The sequence below is a fragment of the Saccopteryx leptura genome, chromosome 2, assembly GCF_036850995.1.
Source record: "Saccopteryx leptura isolate mSacLep1 chromosome 2, mSacLep1_pri_phased_curated, whole genome shotgun sequence".
Classification (NCBI taxonomy): Eukaryota; Metazoa; Chordata; class Mammalia; order Chiroptera; family Emballonuridae; genus Saccopteryx; species Saccopteryx leptura.
This window is the reverse complement of record NC_089504.1, coordinates 18,486,650-18,505,609: the sequence shown is the minus strand read 5'-3', so window position 1 is coordinate 18,505,609 and position 18,960 is coordinate 18,486,650. Positions and strand designations below refer to the sequence as shown.

The 18,960-nt window shown below is 50.3% G+C and overlaps 2 protein-coding genes across 7 annotated transcripts in view; one reads left to right on the top strand and one right to left on the bottom strand.

Moving 5' to 3' along the window:
- The window catches only part of ASTN2 (astrotactin 2), a 907,524-nt gene that overhangs the window by 210,086 nt on the left and 678,478 nt on the right, over positions 1-18,960 (bottom strand). The gene's annotated exons all lie outside the window — the stretch shown is intronic.
- TRIM32 (tripartite motif containing 32) lies at positions 6,450-18,907 on the top strand. Of its 2 annotated transcripts, none has more exons than XM_066367325.1 (2): positions 6,450-6,494; positions 15,847-18,907. In XM_066367325.1, the coding sequence occupies exon 2, from the start codon at positions 15,923-15,925 to the stop codon at positions 17,885-17,887; it is 1,965 nt and encodes a 654-aa protein (XP_066223422.1). In that variant the 5' UTR covers positions 6,450-6,494; positions 15,847-15,922; the 3' UTR covers positions 17,888-18,907. The 2 variants fall into 2 exon arrangements, with proteins under 2 accessions (XP_066223422.1, XP_066223423.1); XM_066367326.1 differs by lacking the exon at positions 6,450-6,494 and adding an exon at positions 6,712-6,777.

The window sequence follows — 18,960 nt, the reverse complement described above, 5'->3', positions numbered from 1 at the left end:
TGGATCCCGGTTAGGCACATGCAGGAGTCTGTCTGACTGCCTTTCTGCTTCTAACTTCAGAAAAATACAAAAAAATAAAATAAAATTCAATATCTTATTTTGCTCCCCCAAACCCCATCCTTTAGCTATTGTTATCCTCACTTTGAAAAGAATGAAACTAGAGGTCATCATCGCAAATGGAGAAAACAATACTTAGCTCATAGGGTGGTGTTATTAGTTGGATTGTGTGTCCCCAAATACATATACTGAAATCCTAATCCCCAGTACATCAGAATGTAACTTTATTTGGAAATAGGGTCACTGTAGATATAATTAGATAGATGAGGTCATACTGGAGTTTTAGTTAGGTAAGATGCAGGTCATACTCAATCCAGTAAGACTGGCACAGTAAGAAGGCACAGACACACACACAGGGAGAAAAAGATCACGTGAAGGCAGAGGCGGAAACTGGAGTAAGGCTGCCCCAAGCCAAGCAATGTCTGGGGCCACCAGAAGCTAATAGAGAAAATGTGGCCACATGGATTTCAGACTTCGAGCCTCCAGAACTGTGACAGAATACATTTCTCTTGTTTTTAGCCACCAGTTTGTGATACTTCGTTATGAAAGTTCTAAGAAACTGATGCAAGTGGTTTAAATGTTAAATAAAAAGCCATTATGTTCAAGTGCTGAATAAAATGCAGGCACACCTCCTTTAACTATGCTTTGCTGTATTATGCTCTGCAGATACCGCTTTCTTTTTCAAATTCAAGGTTTGCCTCAGCCCCACAGTGAAGCAAGCCTATTGGCGCCCTATTTTCCAAAAGCATTTGCGTACTGTATGTCTCTTCATCACATTTTGGAAATTCTTGCAATATTTCAAACTTTTAAATTATTATACTTGCTACGATGATCTGTGATTTTTTTTTTTTGTATATTTCTGAAGTGAGAAGTGAGGTGGGGGGGCAGACAGATAGACTCCTGCATGTGCCCGTCCAGGATCCACCCGGCAAGCCCACTAGGGGGTGATGCTCTGCCCATCTGGGGCGCCGCTCTGCCGCAATCAGAGCCATTCTAGTGCCTGAGGCAGAGGCCACAGAGCCATCCTCAGCATCCTGGCAAACTTTGCTCCAATTGAGCCTCAGCTGCAGGAGGGAAGGAGAGAGACAGAGAGGAAGGAGAGGGGGAGGGGTGGAGAAGTAGATGGGCGCTTCTCCTGTGTGCCCTGGCTGGGAATTGAACCCGGGACTCCTACACGCCAGGCCAATGCTCTACCACTGAGCCAACCGGCCAGGGCCACAGTGAAGTATTTTTAATTAAGAGATGTACATTTTTTATAGACATTATGTTGTTGTATACTTAACAGACTAATTGGGAAACCAAAAATTTCCAATGACTTGCTTTTTTGTGATACTTGCTTTATTGCAGGTATCTGGAACTGAACCCATAATATATATCTCTGAGGCATGCCTATGGTTCAAGTGCTCCACAATGAGTATTTTAAAAATGTTTCTGTGTAGCCTGATCAGGCGGGGGTGCAGTGGATAGAGCGTTGGACTGGGACACGGAGGACCCAGGTTTGAGACCCCGAGGTCACCAGCTTGAGCATGGGCTCATCTGGTTTCAGCAAAGCTCACCAGCTTGAACCCAAGGCCCCTGGGTTGAGCAAGGAGTCACTTGGTCTGCTCTAGCCCCCCAGGTCAAGGCACATATGAGAAAGCAATCAATAAACAGCTAAGGTGCTGTTTCTCATCTCTCTCCCTTCCTGTCTGTCTGTCCCTGTCTGTCCCTCTGTGTCTCTGTCATTCACACATACACACATAAATAAATAAATAAATAAATAAATAAATAAATAAATAAAATAAAAATATTTCTGTGTATAAGGAATGCTAATATTTTACCAGGGTGTGCAAAGCTGCACAATGAAAATGAGTGCATTTTCCTAGGGTGTTTATTTTACTCTGGGATTTTGTGGTAAGTATGCTAATTAATTTAACTGGTAAATAACTTAAACACGAAAAATTAGTCAAACACAATTTTTTTTTTTTTTTTTTTGTATTTTTCCGAAGCTGGAAACGGGAGGCAGTCAGACAGTCTCCCGCATGCACCTGACCGGGATCCACCCGGCATGCCCACCAGGGGGCGATGCTCTGCCCATCTGGGGTGTCGCTCTGTTGCAATCAGAGCCATTCTAGCGTATGAGGCAGAGGCCACAGAGCCATCCCCAGCGCCCGGGCAAACTTTGCTCCAGTGGAGCCTTGGCTGCGGGAGGGGAAGAGAGAGACAGAGAGGAAGGAGAGGGGGAGGGGTGGAGAAGTAGATGGACGCTTCTCCTGTGTGCCCTGGCTGGGAATCGAACCCAGGACTCCTACACGCCAGGCCGACGCTCTACCACTGAGCCAACCGGCCAGGGCCAAATTTTTTTTTTAAGAGAATAGAGTTTGTTGTTGTTGTTACTGTTTAAAGGCATGCTTGAACTACCTCGCCCAGACTATCAGGCGTGGCATTATCTCCTCTCGGTGATTGGGGGGACATTAGTATAAAAACATCATCAGTCCTCCAGCCTTGGCTGGGTAGCTCAGTTGGTTAGAGCATCAACTCCATACACCAAGTGTGTGGGTTTGATCCCTGGTCAGGGCACATATGAAGATCAACTAATGAGTACATAAATATATGGAACAACAAATGAATGTTTCTCCATCTCGTTCTCTCTCTCCCGCTCTCTCTAAAAAGCAATTGATAAATAAAAGATTGAAATCCAAAAATAAAATAAAAAATAAAAATATCATCAGTCCTGAATTGAGACTCCGGGCTGGTAACTGGGGTTTCCCGCAAATGGGGTGCAAACTCCTCACCTGGTCTGAGAAGAGGGTATGGTAAGGTCTCAAGGCTGGGAAGAAAACAGCTGACCACACGCACCTCTTGTAACACCTAGCTCCTCCACCTCTCCTAGCTCCTCCACCTGCAACACCTAGCTCCTCCATCTCTCCTAGCTCCTCCACCTGCAACACGGGGGCTGGCAGGAGCACCCAAACCCCCGTCTAGAGTGGCTCTGCGCCATGCTGGGGAAACAGGCCACACTGAGTCTCCAACGTGGCAGAAACTCGGGGTGGAGGACAATCCCTGCTCTTCTCTGGTGATCTCTGTTCTGAACAGCTCATCCGAGTGTCTTTGCCTTGGCAGGATCATGCTCTAGGGTCATAACGGCAGCCATCATTTGACTTGTGTCCCTTGACTTCCTAAGCATTGTCATTGCTTATCTGTTGTAAGTCTTACCTCAATAAAAAGAGAGCCGGTGTCATAAAATGCGGGTAGCCTTGAGGTGGTGGGTTAGCGCATGTCACAGGCTTGCCTGGCCTAGGTATGTATCCCAGCCCTACCTCCCACTTCCTAGGAGGCAACCAGAAATAAACTCATTAATCTTGCTGAACCTCAGGCGCCTCTTCTGTAAGAGGGAGCTCCTGATATCTACTTGAATCATTTGTTGTGGGGATTAATTCTGACTTGTGACAATATCTATGAAGTACCTGGTATATTGCTGGTGTACAAAAAATAAATGGCTGAATCTTCTTTTTTTCTTTTTTTTTCCTGAAGCTGGAAACGGGGAGAGAGAGTCAGACAGACTCCCGCATGCGCCCTACCGGGATCTACCCGGCACACCCACCAAGGGCGATGCTCTGCCCACCAGGGGGCGATGCTCTGCCCCTCCGGGGAGTCGCTCTGCCGTGACCAGAGCCACTCTAGCACCTGGGGCAAAGGCCAAGGAGCCATCCCCAGCGCATGGGCCATCTTTGTTCCAATGGAGCCTTGGCTGCGGGAGGGGAAGAGAGAGACAGAGAGGAAGGAAGTGGGGGGGATGGAGAAGCAAATGGGCACTTCTCCTACGTGCCCTGGCCGGGAATTGAACCTGGGTCCCCCACACGCCAGGCCGACGTTCTACCGCTGAGCCAACCGGCCAGGGCCTAAATGGCTGAATCTTATCCAGCTGGCCCCCCTGAGTTATGCTGCAGCTAGAATAACTCCAGGTCAGACAGGGAACGTGATGTGCCTTAGGTCACATTTCCGAGTCTGACCCTCTCAGCAACTCTCATGTGCTGAGTATTGTGCTAACAGATGTGACACACATGAGCCCTGGCCTTCAGAGTTCACAGCCCACTGTGAGGGTAGCAAGAAAGTGGAGAATTAGAGCCCAGTCTGGCATGTGCTTTGTGAGGGATCATCAAATTATAAGTCCTGGTACGTGCTGAGCATGCAGTGAGCACCCTGAAGTTCCCAGGAGCCCAAAAAAGTGGGAGAAGCAAGCAGCCCTGCTCTCCTGGCCCTGCAAGGTTCTGTCTGCACCCACTGTCTGTGTTCATTTTGAGCAAAACCTGTCCCAGGGCCTTTCAGTCCCAACTGAACACCCTCTGCAGCCTGTTCCTGGTCCATCTGGTCAAACCCTGACTGGCCTCAAGGGATTGCGAGCAGACCCTTGAAGTCACAGATAGGCCCAGAACTCTGCGCCAAATCAGGCGCAAAGAGCCCCCAGGCCCGCTCAAAAGTTGCCATGAAGTATACCAACCCAGTTTCCCTTTGCTGTCAATACTAGAAATGCTAGGAGCTAGGGCTTCTGGAACCAGCAGTACACAGAGTGTAAGAGCTAATCATAATACACATGCTTACCATTAATTAAATATATATATTTACCATTAATTAAATGCAAACCACTATACAGTGTGTCTGTAAAGTCAATGTGCACTTTTTACCGGTCCCAGGAAAGCAACAAAAGACCATAGAAATGTGAAATCTGCACCAAATAAAAGGAAAACTCTCCCAGTTTCATACCTATTCAGTGCAGTTCGATGTGGGCTCACGCACAGATTTTTTTAGGGCTCCTTAGGTAGCTATCCCGTATAGCCTCTACAGACTCGTCACTGACGGCCTACCAGACGGGGTTTCTCCACCAAACTGCCGGTTTCTTTCAACTGCTTATCCCACCGAGTAATGTTATTCCTATGTGGTGGCGCTTCGTTATAAACGCACCAATATTCATCTTGCACTTTGGTCATGGATTCAAATTTAGCGAGCCACAAAACACACTGAACTTTCTTCTGTACTGTCTACATCTCGACTGGCATGGCCATGGGCTGCTCCACTATATACACATGGTATTACGTCATCATCTGCGCATGCACACATGCTGCCACATCATTCTACAGAAACTGGGAGGGTTTTGCTTTTATTTTGGTGATTTCACATTTCTATTGTCTTTTGTTGCTTTCCTGTGACCGGTCAAAAGTGCACCATGACTTTATGGACACACTGTATGTTAATAATCTGAGTTAGTCCTTATAGCAAGCTTCATTTCCATTTAGGGATAAAGTGATGGGCAGAGAGATTAAACAAGGTTAAGAGGGTGGATTCTCAGGTAGAACTGAATTCCAATCTGGACTTCACACTTACAAACATGTGGCCTTGTCATTGAATCACCTGGGCCTCAGTTTGCTTATCTCACGGGCCTTTGTGAAGATTAAGTGAGCCAAGCATGTGAAGTGTTTAGCTGCAGTCAGATACTAAGCACTGCAAGAGTGTAGTTTCATTACTGTGTTTGTTTGCTGTTTTCTCATTATCCAGGGTCAAATACCTACATGGAATTTCAAGTCCCAGCGCATTCTACAGCAAATCCCTTCCTGCTCCTAAGCTAAACTATATGGTCACCTGCAAAAACCAGTAAGTGGCCCCAAACTAAGGAGCCACAGGTCCTTCCTGGTCTTGGCCAGACCACCTCCCAGCTGGGAAGACCCTAGCCTTTCCCTGCTACCCAAAGCCACACTGGGGTTTGAGTTTCCCGACAGCTTTAGTCTGCAGGGACAGAAGCTACAGAGTGTGTTCCCATACCTACCTCTGCCGAGGGTGCCTCCCAACCCAGTAGGCAAAAGACTCTTTCGAAAGAGTAATTTGTTCATCAGATAAACACGGCTCTGGGCGTCGGTGTGTCACAGGGAGAAACAGGGGCCCAGAAGCACTACCTTTCTAAGTGAGTCCAGGTTCTGTACTTGCTCCGGAGTGTAAGCTGCATTCTTCCCTCCGCCCATTTCTCAGAAAGGAAAGCTGAGGTTCATTCAGAGGGTGCCATGGCTTTGCTGGGGACTACCACTCCTGAAGGTCAGGATCTAGCAAAAGGGTTAGGACACAAGTTGGAGTCGGGTTTAGCTCCCAACTCTCTGAGCAAACTCAGGCAGGCCCTTTTCGCCCCGGTTTCGTTATCTCTACAATGGAGACAGAAAGCTCAACGAAAGATTGTATTTGTCAAGGTCCACAGTTCTCAGCTAACAGTTTGCTCCTACCCAGCCGCTGGGCTCGGACATTCGGGCCTGACAGACTACAAGCCCCAGCATGCCTCAGGAAAGCAGGGTCCAGTGACAGACAGGTGGCTCTGCGAATTGGCGCCTGCCAAGGGGTTCGCTGCGGCGCTTGCGCAGAGGGTAGCGGGTGGGTGGGCTGGAGGCGGTTGACTCGTCGGAGCCGCAGGCGGTCAGGTAGGGGGCGGGAAGAGGGTCGGAGCGGAGGGACTACTGCGGGAGTAAGGGGCCGCGGGTGAGCCGTGGGGAGTGGGGGCCGTACAGCAGCCTCCCACGCCGGAATGGCTGGGTATCCGGACCGGATCTGAGGGTCAGGACCAGGGTGGGGGGTGGGGCTGTGAGCGGGCAGGCGCGCGGGGGGTGGGAGGGATTCCATGGGATTGAGGAGCCGGAGGACGTGCAGCTCCGTGCGCGGAGCGAGGGGCTCCGAGAGACGCTTCGCGGTGCAGCACGTTGGGAGGTATGCGGCAATGTGGGGGCCCCGAGGAGCGACCGGGTGCAGCATCTGGGGGATGGGAGGGGATCTGAAGGCCTTTGAAGGATCAGGGTGCAGAATTTTGAAAAAAATATGAAGGAAACGTGGAAGTCCTGATGACATTTGGGGTGCAGAATCTCAGGGGATTTGAGCGAATCCGGGGGCGCTAGGGTTCGGTGGCTGTAGGCTCTGAAGTCAGAGGGAGCAGGGTTAGGGGCTGTCGTAATCGAGAAGGAGGAAGCATTCTCTGGGTGGGACCTGGGGAAAAATTGAGGGGGCGAGTTTGTGGGAGAAGCAGTGTCTCGTTGTCAAGAAGGGACCCGGTGAAGGCTCGATGACAATACATACATGAGATGGGGGTGGGTAAGAGAGGAAGGCGCCAGGTGGGAGGACGGCAGATTGCCTGGGGGAATTGGGGGACCAGTGCAGGGAGGACAGAAAGCTCAGCGTGGGAATCAGGGTGTTGAACTGGGGTGCAGGGTGGAGGGCTGCAGAGATCTGAAAACAGATGAAAGGAATCTATGTCAGGGATTTGGGGCACGTGAGTGAAGAATTGGTGAGGGTTGCAATATGGAGCCCTAAGGACTTGAATTCTGTACTGAAAGAGGGTGGGGAACTGGATTTGGGGTGGATTCAATGGTGGGGTGGGGATGTCATTAACTGGGCCGTAGAATTAAAGTACTCTGAATAGATTTGTGAATTTGTATTATGGGCTGCTAAAGGAATTTTCCTGAAGTCTGCAGGGGAAGCAGAGAGGGTTCCAGGGGCTCAAGGACCTGGAAGTAATGTATGAAACCACGAGTCGATGAAGTTTAGCAGCGTTTGGGGGATTCGGCAACAAAGTCCTGAAGGAGCCCGACTTTCTCTGTGAGCGGCTGAATTTCCCTCACTCATTAGTCAAAAGCTCACTTTTCATGAGGCAGCCTCGGTTCCGCCACTGACTTGACTGTAAACCCAGGCCTGCTGCAGGTGGGAGGATGGGGGGCAGAAGAGAGTGGCCAAAGGGGGCACGAAGCAGGAAGCTATTCAAGGTCATCCCCCCTAAGCTTCACCTGCCTGTCCCTCCGAGCTGGGATGGCAGATAGAATGGGAGGCCTCCAGGGAATGAGGGGAACATGATCTCGCCTTGTTTTCCTCATCAGTTACATAAGGAGATGAATTAATTCCTCTATAAGGTCCCTTACAGCTCAAAGAGGCAGGGGCTCTGTGAATGAAGAGATTGGGCTGAGAGACAGGGGGCATTTTTATGTATTGAGCATTTAGTCCTGTGCCAAGTTCTGAAGCAGTGGTCCCTAACCAGGGTGATTTTGTCCCCTTGAGGGGCATTTGGCAATGTCTGGAGACATTTTTGGTTGTCACAATTGGGGTGTGGGGTACTACTGGCCTCTAGTGGGTAGACACCAGGGATGCAGTTCAACATCCTTCACTGCACTAGATAGTCCCCGCAATAAAGAACTATCTGTCCCGGCCTGACCGATGGTGGCGCAGTGGATCAAGCATCAACCTGGAACACTGAGGTCGCTGGTTCAAAACTCTGGGCTTGCCCGGTCAAGGCACATATGGGAGTTGATGCTTCCTGCTCCTCCCCCCTTCTCTCTCTCTCTCTCTCTCTCTCTCTCTCTCACCTCTAAAATGAATAAATAAATAAAAATAAAAATAATTTAAAAAAAAAGAATTATCTGTCCCAATGTCAACAGTGCCACAGTTGAGGAACCCTACTCTGGAGTGGGGTACCCTGGATTCAAATCCTGACTTGATCTTGACCCTGACTTGGTTTTCATAATGGCCCTGCTAAGCAGGCTGTACTATGTTCAGTATTACACGTAGGGACGGGACTTGTCCAAGGTTCCGCAGCAAGGGGTGACAGGGCTAGGCTCCCACTCCGATCACTGTAACCCTGCATGCTCCCCTCCCCTGGCTTTGTTCTTGCTGGGACTGCTGCGTCTCCTGAGCTCAGCCAGTTCCCCACTCATGGAAGGATTGCCCAGTGAGTGTTGCTGAATATCGAATGGAACTCTACACGGATAAATCCATCTGACTAGGTAGGGAGCAGCCTTGAACTTTGTCCTTGATTTGCTCTTAGACCAGGACCTGTGGGTAGATAAGGGAAGGAGCTGTAGGTTAGTAGACAGGATGAGGTGTAAGAGACCAGAAGGTGAGGGATGGAGATCACTGGCTTGAAAAAACTCCTCAGAGCAGAGACAGGCTGAAGACAGTCATAACTACTGTCCTGACAGCTCTTGGGTTTCTTCCCTGCACGGGTTAACAGCACTTGCCAGTCCGCTCCAGGACTAGCTATAGCGTTGCTGAATTTCAGAAACACAGTGGGACTGGACCAGAAGGCAAGACTTAGCTGGAATATTCACACACCCCCTTAAGGACAATATGTCATGGAAACTGAATCAGCCTGGGAATCAGAGGCTTGAAGTCCACAAAATCCATCCTCTGCTGCTGATTTACTAGGTGATCTTGGGCAAGTGCTTGCCCTTATCGGCCGCCATCCTTTTCAATACAAATAGCTACCATTTATTGCGTGCTTATTACGTGCATTATCCCTGGTTACCTGTCAATGACCTGGCCAGTAATCTAGGTATCATTCCCCATTTTACAGATGACAAAAGTATTAAGTTAAAAGATTCACCAAGGACAAATGGCAAAGCAGGGATGCAAGCCCAGTTCTGGCTGACTCCTTAGTTACATTATACTTAATTTCATTTAGAGAGCCATTTCCAACACTAAAGAACCCACACATTTACATCTGGAGGGTGGTTGGTAGTCAAACATTCCTAAGGTCCTTGAAGTGGATCGCTGTCCATGCACACCGATGTGCTGCCTCTGTGACACTCCCTCCACGATGTGCTTCTGGTTGGGCAGTCGTTTAAAAATCATTCCTAGGTGCATTTACCAGACGTTCAGCCAGACTGCCTAGAGCCGAACCAGCTTGGGAGCTGTGCTGTCTTTTGAGCGATGTGGTTTGATGGCTGGGAGTGGACACGTTTGGATCTGAACTTCAGTTCTACTATTTATCAGCTTTGAGACCTTGTACGGATTGCCTTTCTCTGAGCCTTGGTTTCCTTTTTTATAAAGAGGAGTAACATATTCAAATAGGTATTACGAGGACAAGAGATACGTATAAAAGGTGCCTGGCATTCGTAAATGGTAGTTTTATGAGAGGTAGCGATTATGAGAGGAAGGGGGTGCTGGGAGGGAACTGAGTGTTGATTCACCAAATCTCTGTGACTCTTAAGTGGTCCCCACGTGGCTCCCCCAAACTCCCATCCCCTCTTGTACCTTCCCCAGGATCTGCTTCCTGAACCTGTAATCAAAAGTTCATGATTAAATGAACGTTGGTATATGCAGAGAAAGGAACTGAAAGAAAGTTGAGTGGGTCAAGATGAGTTGGGTGTCCCCTGAGAAAGGCCATTTATTTTTCCCCCTTGTCCTACATTCTTTGAGTCACATGACATCATTAACATTACCCAATATTTGTGGAAGATGCAAGGGAACCTTTCTAGGTCCTTCAGTTTCAGAGGAAAGACAGAATACAGAGAGGCATTTTCCAGCAAACTATTGTTGATTTATCTTGTCCTTGACATAGTCTAGCTAAAGCTTCCTTTCCCAAAGCATTTCCTTTGGGTGTCATGTGTCCCAGACAGGCACAGCTTTGAGGTCAATCCTATGTTTCCCTGTAAGCCCCGACTTGTTGAGTTTATCCTAGCTGTTTTCAAGGTGCCTTAAGTGCCCCCACATAACTCTCAGAATCCTCTTCATGGGACAGGGTGTCAAGTGGGGTCCTCACTGACTTCCTTAACATCAGTCTGGCTAGCCACTCCCAGAGAGTGACCATTGGTGACCTGGACAAGGCCATGCGCTTGATGCATCTGATTCCATTCAAGTGCAGGAGAAAAATTCAGTTTAGAAAGCTGTCATGAAAGGAAATTTGATAAGCCTTGCAGAAGACCCAGGCGAAGAAGGGCAGGGCGTCAGCAGCAGGACAGACCTTGGTGTCTTGTGAAAAGAAATGTAGAACTACGTTACATGCTTTCTGGTTTTTCAGGTGAAGAGCTCCGTTCAGGTCTGTTTTTGCTTGAAATTTTATCTCCAGTGTTTTCATGGGCTTGACTCAGAGTAGGTACTCGGTAAAGATTTCTTTAATTGCTTCAAGCTCTCCAGTTTTGCTCACAGCCCCCGGGGCTGAGAGGGGCACAGAAAGAGAGGCGTCTGGGAAACCACAACCATGGTGGGGTCCAGTGCTGGTGCAGGTCGAGGCCCGAGGTCATCGCTCAGCCTTTGAGTCTGAGGTCAGGTGAAACAGTCTCCAAGGAAGGCTCCGAATGTTTGTATTTGGAGTGTATGAGTCGGATGTCGTGGGTATGGCCTGCCCTTAGAAAAGTGCCTGTCGGTTTCTTGCTATTGGCTGGGTGGTGGCCCTTGCCACACTGCCACTGTAAATACCATTATTTACTGCACAGTTAATTGCATACCTCGCTGGGTACTGTACTAAGCACTGTACACACATCAGCTCGTTTAATTTTTACAATCGCCTTGTGATGAGAGTACTGGAAGCCGTTTTTCTTAGGTAAGCTGAGAACTAGAGAGGTTAGGTCAGCTGCTCAGCCTCCAGGATAACTGGGAGAGCTGGGGCTGAAATCTGGGGGAATCTGGGGAGCCAGATTCCGGAGCCCACTCTGTCCTGGTCCTGCCGCCTGATCAGTGAAGTCTGGATTTCTCTCCCCTGTCTCAGGCTGCGCATCCGGGGCTCCTCGGAATCACTGCTGTTGTGGCATTCCATAGTTAGTCCCTGCAAGAATGAGCGGCGGCAGCTCATTTCTGAGCAAGAGAAGCCGTGAATTGACTTGCCCAAAAGTTTCTAGGATGGCTAGTTAGTGTCCTCAGTTAGATCCCTTCAAAGCTGACCAGTCCCTCTCTTAATCTTTGCATGTCATGAAGGGAAAGAGCCTTCATCCTTTCCAAATGCAATTTGCAAACTGAGTTTTGTTAGTACTCGTACTAGTTAGCATTGTTGATACTGACCCTGATTGCTACTCAGCATCATTTCAGTGCATACCTACCAGTGGCCGGGCTGAGCTCTTTGTATGCATTATCCCTGGTGGTCATGGTAGCTTTTCAATAAAAAAGAAAGTGTGTTTAGTGGGGTTGAATAACTTGCCTAGTGTCTCACAACTTGTAAATGACAGTGCTCATTTGATTCCAGGTTTCTGATTTCATAGGTGTTTTTGTTGTTGGTGTGTGTGTGTGTGTGTGTGTGTGTGTGTGTGTGTGTGTGTTTCTGCTACTCTGGTTATTGACGTCACTGGCTGGGAAAGCCTGATGGTACCGGAAGTGACTGGATCAGGCGAGGGTGTGACTATACAACTTTCCTGCGTCAGCGGAGCTGTAGGTCACACAGCCGAAGGGGCGGGGTCTCACCTGGAGCTGAGGAGCTGGGCTGGCATCTCATGGGTGTGCAGTATCAGTTATGAGATCAGAGGAGCAGGCTAAACGGAGCTGAGAGGACAGGAGTTAACAGTACAGAGGAACAGGAAACATTCAGAGCTTCTTGAAGGCAGCCAAGATTATAAATCACACGTGGGGCGGGTTGTAGATTTTCTAGCTGGCAAAGAATGGGCAGCTGACTTAATGTCCTGGGATGGTAAGACAGTCCCTTCACCCGGCTAGTCTTTTTGGGGAAACTAAGTTCTGATGGAATTTCCATCCGAATCATTCTTAGCATTAACAGTGATGACCAGATGTTCCCTTCTGGGAGAGAGAAGCTGTATCTGGCTATGTCATAGCTCCATTAAAGCTAGGACCCTGCATCCCCAAGTCACAGAAATGGGAGGCATGGTTCAGGCTTTTCAAAGTTCGAGGGAGGCTATTCCACGTCGATGCTTTCATGACGGGCACTCACATTTCCTTGGCAAAAGCCTGGACACTTTGGGGAAGGAATCCTTGACATTGTCTTCGGCCTCAGAGAGCCTAGAGAAGGTGCAGACAGCTGAGGTAACTCTGAGTGTGGATGTGGGCATAGCCAGTCCACTTTTTAAAGTGGATAGCTGAGACAGGGAGACAGGAAGTTTTTCAATTGAAGGGAGTGGTAGGGCATTCCAGAAATCTAGGGAAAGAACTGTTGGTATTTTTACAACTTGGCCGACTTGTTAGTGAGCAGATCTGAAGTGCCAGCTCTGGGAAGCACAGATGTCCCTGTGCTTTGTAAGGTAACATGCTTTGGACCCAGACTCCCAATACTGCCTTCAGTCTGTGGTCCCAGATGACGGGAGACTGAAGCAGCTCCATTGGTTTGGAACTGAGAAGCTTTGCACGGCTCCTGAGTGCAGGTTTCTGCGTGTTCCTCTGTTCTGTTGCCCCCGGACCCATGGCATCTCAGAATTCAGCATTTACAGTTTCAGATTTTTACACGAGACCTTTCAGGTGCATGATATGTGGTAATGTGTTATTTTGTTGAGGCATAGATTTGAGTCCTAACAGGTTGCTGGGTTGCTGTGTAGGAGTGGGTCACTCAGCAGCTAAATTTTATAGTACTGTTGTTCCTTCTATATGCTACAAGGTTGCATTTACCAGAGTACAGTCTAGAGAATACTTGTTAAAAAGTGTTACATGACAGTTAAAAAGTATAGCTTGAAGTGATGTTGGGTTAAGCAAAGTTAAAAATCTCTGTTCTGCAGTGTTCCACCAAGTCTGAGCTGTGTGACCTGGAGCCAGTGTTTCTGAGCCTTGGTTTCCTCTTTTGTGAAGTAGGATAATAATAATAGTACCTACTTCAAAGGGGCATTATGAGGGTGAAATGAGATTATCTGAAGCATTTAGCATAGTGTCTAGCACATAGTAGGTACTAGATGTATACTATTTCCTGTCCAGCAGAAGAGAAATAGATTTCAGGGAGGAAGGATTGACGTTAGATAAATTGTGCCTATCAGCTGCTGAATATTGGTCAGTTTGCAAACCAAAACTAAATATGGGGAAATTGGTAAAATGTATCTCTGCACTGACTCCTCTTCTATATGCCCAGGAAAAGGGTTGATGTCACTTGCAAAGCTTTCCCCAGCTTGCTACATGGTCCTGAAAACTAAGCTAACTTGTCCCGCCCGCCCCCCTCCCTTGATGGTTTGACCATCTGCATATCATGAGATGGCACAGGTGCAGCTGCAGAATTTGAATTTAAGAAGAGATTAATTTATCCACGTGCCTCATCTTGCTAAATCTATTCATTCTAATTTGGGGTATAAATTGACAGTGACATAAGGCGGCCGGGCACTGCGACTCTGTGGTTCTGCTTCCCGAGCATATGTGGCTCGGGGAGGGTGGGGAGTACTCATGGCCTGCATGGCGTGAAGCCACGGTGTTCCAGGCCTGAAATAAATTGTCTTGATAAAGCACTACCATTTTAAAAATCAGCTGGGCTCGAGTCTTTGGCTCTCGTAGCTCCACTACCTCCCCACTCTCATCCACTCAGTTTACAAGTCTCAGGGATTACACTTCTGGGCTATTGCTCAAATGTGTCTTCTTTCTATTTCCACCACCTGCTCCCTACTTCAGGCCCCCCAGGACTTCTACCAGGCACTTCGTAGGAGCTTCCAAGCTAGCTGCTCTGCCCTTTCCCCCACGCCATTCTAACTTAGCTCGTATCAGTTCCCTGCGCCAAAATGGGCATAGCTTCATTCTGCCCATCAGAACGAAGGTCAGAGGGCTTTGGCTGTAAAGACTTCTTATAATCATTCCCCAGCGTGAACCCCCTGTATACTCCCACAATTTTAACGTAAGGATGAGAGGCAAGAGAACAAATTTGTTGAAGAACTGTTTGGTGCTGATTCAAGTCTTAGCATTTTATATACCCCCCCCCCCCCCCGTATTATCTCACTTAATGCTTACACTGAGCTCATGAAGGCGGGACAGATGAGAAACAGACCCAGAGAGGCCATGTGCCCTCTGTTCTCTTTCTAATTCCCTCAAGTCCTGTCCTTTTCCATGCTTGTAGCCTCCCTTTTCCTGGAAGTCCTTTTCCTCTGTTTCCACATGTGTGTGTCAGAAAAACCTCCTTTCCCTTGAAATTAGGGTGACTCCCTCTTGGCCTCCATCCCACGTGGTTTGTCTCTCATTCACGATACTACTTTTTGCCTTGATTATTATTTACCTGTATTCTTGTCTCCTTTCCTGAAGTTTGAGCATCTGAAGGACAGAACTTGTATCCTGAAAAACTCAGTATCTAGTACAGTACATGGTATCTAGTCTTAGATGGGTGGGCAGGTGAGTAGTTAGGAGAAAAAAATGAATGGAAAATACATATATTTTTCTGATCTAATGTTTTGCCAGTCATCATAATTTTCTATTTCTCCGGGTGATTCCTAGGCCCCCAAACGTGGCACGATAAACTCTATATAACATGATAAAATAAGCCATGCTTCTGCTCACACAGTTTTCTTTGCTTAAAAGGCCTTTTTCCCTCTTTGCCTTGTTTTTTCTTGATGACATATCTCAGGAGTGTCACAGCTTCCGGGAAGCCCACCTCCCCTCCTCTAGGTAGAAGTCGTTACTCCATCCCCTGCGCTCTGGCAGAACTTTGTAATTCTTTCCTGTGGGTCATTGTCCTATGCTTTTCTCCTATGAATCGAGAGTTGTACGTAAGATATAAAAATGATCACCAGCACTTCTCGAGATACTACTTGTCAGGTGCTATACTAAGTGCATCATAGTCACTATGCTATTTAACCCTTCCAAAAACCATACAAAGCAAGCACCATGGTTATTTCAATTGTATAGATGGGTGATGAGGACACTGAGCTTTGGGGAGCTTAGCTTCCTTCCTTTGGGTCACACAAGCAAGTATCAGAGACTCCAGAACCTGAATTTTATCCACTGCGATGCCTTGTCTGTCTTGTTTCCCAGTGTGTTCCCATCCGCTAACACGGGGGACCTCCATAAACGTTGTTTAATAAGGGGATGACTGGCCGGGCCATGGCAGCTGCTCTCGGGGTGTTTCTTGAGTGAGGTTGTTTGTGTAGGCAGCGGGATAATGCCTCCTTTTCTCTCTCGCAGAGTTGGTGTTCTGGAGCATGACTGGTGAGCTGTTCCGTCCTGGGCCGTGCTAGCAGGACCCTCCACCGGAAGCGCCATGGCCGCGGCGGCGGCAGCGTCTCACCTGAACCTGGATGCCCTCCGGGAGGTGCTGGAGTGCCCCATCTGCATGGAGTCCTTCACGGAGGAGCAGCTGCGGCCCAAGCTCCTGCACTGCGGCCACACCATCTGCCGCCAGTGCCTGGAGAAGCTGCTGGCGAGCAGCATCAACGGGGTGCGCTGCCCCTTCTGCAGCAAGATCACGCGCATCACCAGCCTGGCGCAGCTGACGGACAACCTGACGGTGCTGAAGATCATCGACACCGCGGGGCTCAGCGAGGCCGTGGGGCTGCTGCTGTGCCGGGCCTGCGGGCGCCGGCTGCCCCGGCAGTTCTGCCGGACCTGCGGCCTGGTGCTGTGCGAGCCCTGCCGGGAGGCCGAGCACCAGCCGCCCGGCCACTGCACGCTCCCCGTCAAGGAGGCGGCCGAGGAGCGGCGGCGGGAGTTCGGCGAGAAGCTGGCCCACCTGCGGGAGCTGGTGGCCGAGCTGCAGCGGCGGAAGGCGGCCCTGGAAGGCGTGTCCAGGGACCTGCAGGCCCGGTACAAGGCCGTGCTGCAGGAGTACGGGCACGAGGAGCGCCGGGTCCAGGAGGAGCTGGCCCGCTCCCGCAAGTTCTTCACGGGCTCCCTGGCCGAGGCCGAGAAGTGCAACAGCCAAGCGGTGGAGGAGCAGAGCTACCTGCTCAACGTGGCCGAGGTGCAGGCCGTGTCCCGCTGCGACTACTTCCTGGCCAAGGTCAAGCAGGCCGACGTCGTCCTGCTGGAGGAGGCGGCGGACGAGGAGGAGCCCGAGCTCACCGCCAGCCTGCCCCGGGAGCTCACCCTGCAGGACGTGGAGCTCCTCAAGGTCGGCCACGTGGGCCCCCTGCAGATCGGCCAGGCCGTGAAGAAGCCCCGGACGGTCAACATGGAAGACTCCTGGGCCATGGAGGCGGCAGCCTCGGCGGCCTCGAGCTCCGTGACGTTCAGAGAGATGGACATGAGCCCCGAGGAGGCGGCGGCCAGCCCCCGGGCCTCGCCGGCCAAGCAGCGGGGCCCCGAGGCGGCCGCCGGGATCCAGCAGTGTCTCTTCCTCAAGAAGATGGGCGCCAAGGGCAGCACTCCGGGCATGTTCAACCTGCCGGTCAGCCTCTACGTGACCGGCCAGGGCGAGGTGCTGGTCGCCGACCGCGGCAACTACCGCATACAGGTGTTCACCCGCAAGGGCTTCCTGAAGGAGATCCGCCGCAGCCCCAGCGGCATCGACAGCTTCGTGCTGAGCTTCCTGGGCGCCGACCTGCCCAACCTCACCCCGCTCTCGGTGGCCATGAACTGCCACGGGCTCATTGGCGTGACTGACAGCTATGACAACTCCCTCAAGGTGTACACCCTGGACGGCCACTGTGTGGCCTGCCACAGGAGCCAGCTGAGCAAGCCCTGGGGCATCACCGCCCTCCCGTCCGGGCAGTTCGTGGTCACGGACGTGGAGGGGGGGAAGCTCTGGTGCTTCACCGTGGACCGAGGAGCGGGGGTGGTCAAGTACAGCTGCCTCTGCAGCGCCGTGCGCCCCAAGTTCGTCACCTGCGACGCCGAGGGCACCGTCTACTTCACCCAGGGCTTGGGCCTCAACCTGGAGAATCGGCAGAATGAGCACCACCTGGAGGGCGGCTTCTCCATCGGCTCCGTGGGCCCCGACGGGCAGCTGGGCCGCCAGATCAGCCACTTCTTCTCGGAGAACGAGGACTTCCGCTGCATCGCGGGCATGTGTGTGGATGCTCGCGGGGACCTCATCGTGGCTGACAGCAGTCGCAAGGAAATCCTCCACTTTCCTAAGGGCGGGGGCTACAGTGTCCTTATCCGAGAGGGGCTTACCTGTCCCGTGGGCATCGCCCTCACCCCTAAGGGGCAGCTGCTGGTCCTGGACTGTTGGGATCACTGCATCAAGATTTACAGCTACCACCTGAGAAGATACTCCACCCCCTAGGGCATGAAGAAGAGGGGTTTCTTCCGCACCCCAGCCAGCCTCCCTTCCCCATTCCTCCTTTGCTTGTCGCTGGGACTGTAGAGTAGACCTAGCCCCTGTCCTGATTCCAGCTGGCTAGTCCTAGAAATTTTTAGGTTTTTTTTTAATTTGCATTATTTCCCCCCTCAATTTAGAGCTTTCTCAGATGCATTGCCTGCGACGGGACCCACACTGGGGTTGGCTGGAGTCCGATGAGAACTTGGGCCTTCACGTCTTCAGTAGAAAGCCTTGTGCCCCGTATCTGAAATCTGCCCTTGCATCGACTGCACCCCCACTGGTTTTCCTCTCTTCTGGCTTTGAACGCCCTGGTCCATCATTTCCCTCCTGTATAATACATTTCATCTGTGACACTTTCTCTTAGACACCGTGCTCCTGGGGTGCATGTTCCAGTGGGGTCTGCTCCATCACTCAGTGACATTCAGACATCACGTCCGTGTAGCATGATATCTCAGGTCTGATCACCTTCACCAGTGTGGAAGCTCCTTCCTCCAGTGCCACCAAGGGAGATACATAGTCCCTTTGGGAAGCAGTGCCTCTTGGCTCCGGGTGTTCCGTGCCATCTCTGATCAGTCCCTAACTGCAGATGTGACAGAGAGGGCATTGACCCTCTTTAGTTGGTGTCAATGTCGAGGACATTAATCTGGAAATCGCTTTCTTTTTAGAGGAGCATATGGATTAGAATTATGCCAAAACATTGGAAGATGGGAATAAACAAATGAAAACGCAAATATGGTCACAGCAGACACTGGGATAGTCTCCAGAGCTCATTTCCCTCACTCCCTCTGCACCGACCTGTGCCGAGAGCTGTCCGAGGAACTGTCCGGCACGGGCCAGCGCCAGCGGTGGGGAGGTGGACACACGTCATTAGTAAAACTGTTGGGTCCTGATTCTGTGTTTTCCTCAAGTAGCGTGTGATACTTGGTTTGGAGGTTTATTTCCATTCCTCTGTCGAGCATTAAATAATTGATAACTGTTTCTTCATCACTGGTGTTCGTCTCTTCATTTAATAGGGGTTGGTGAGGGGAGGAGGTGGG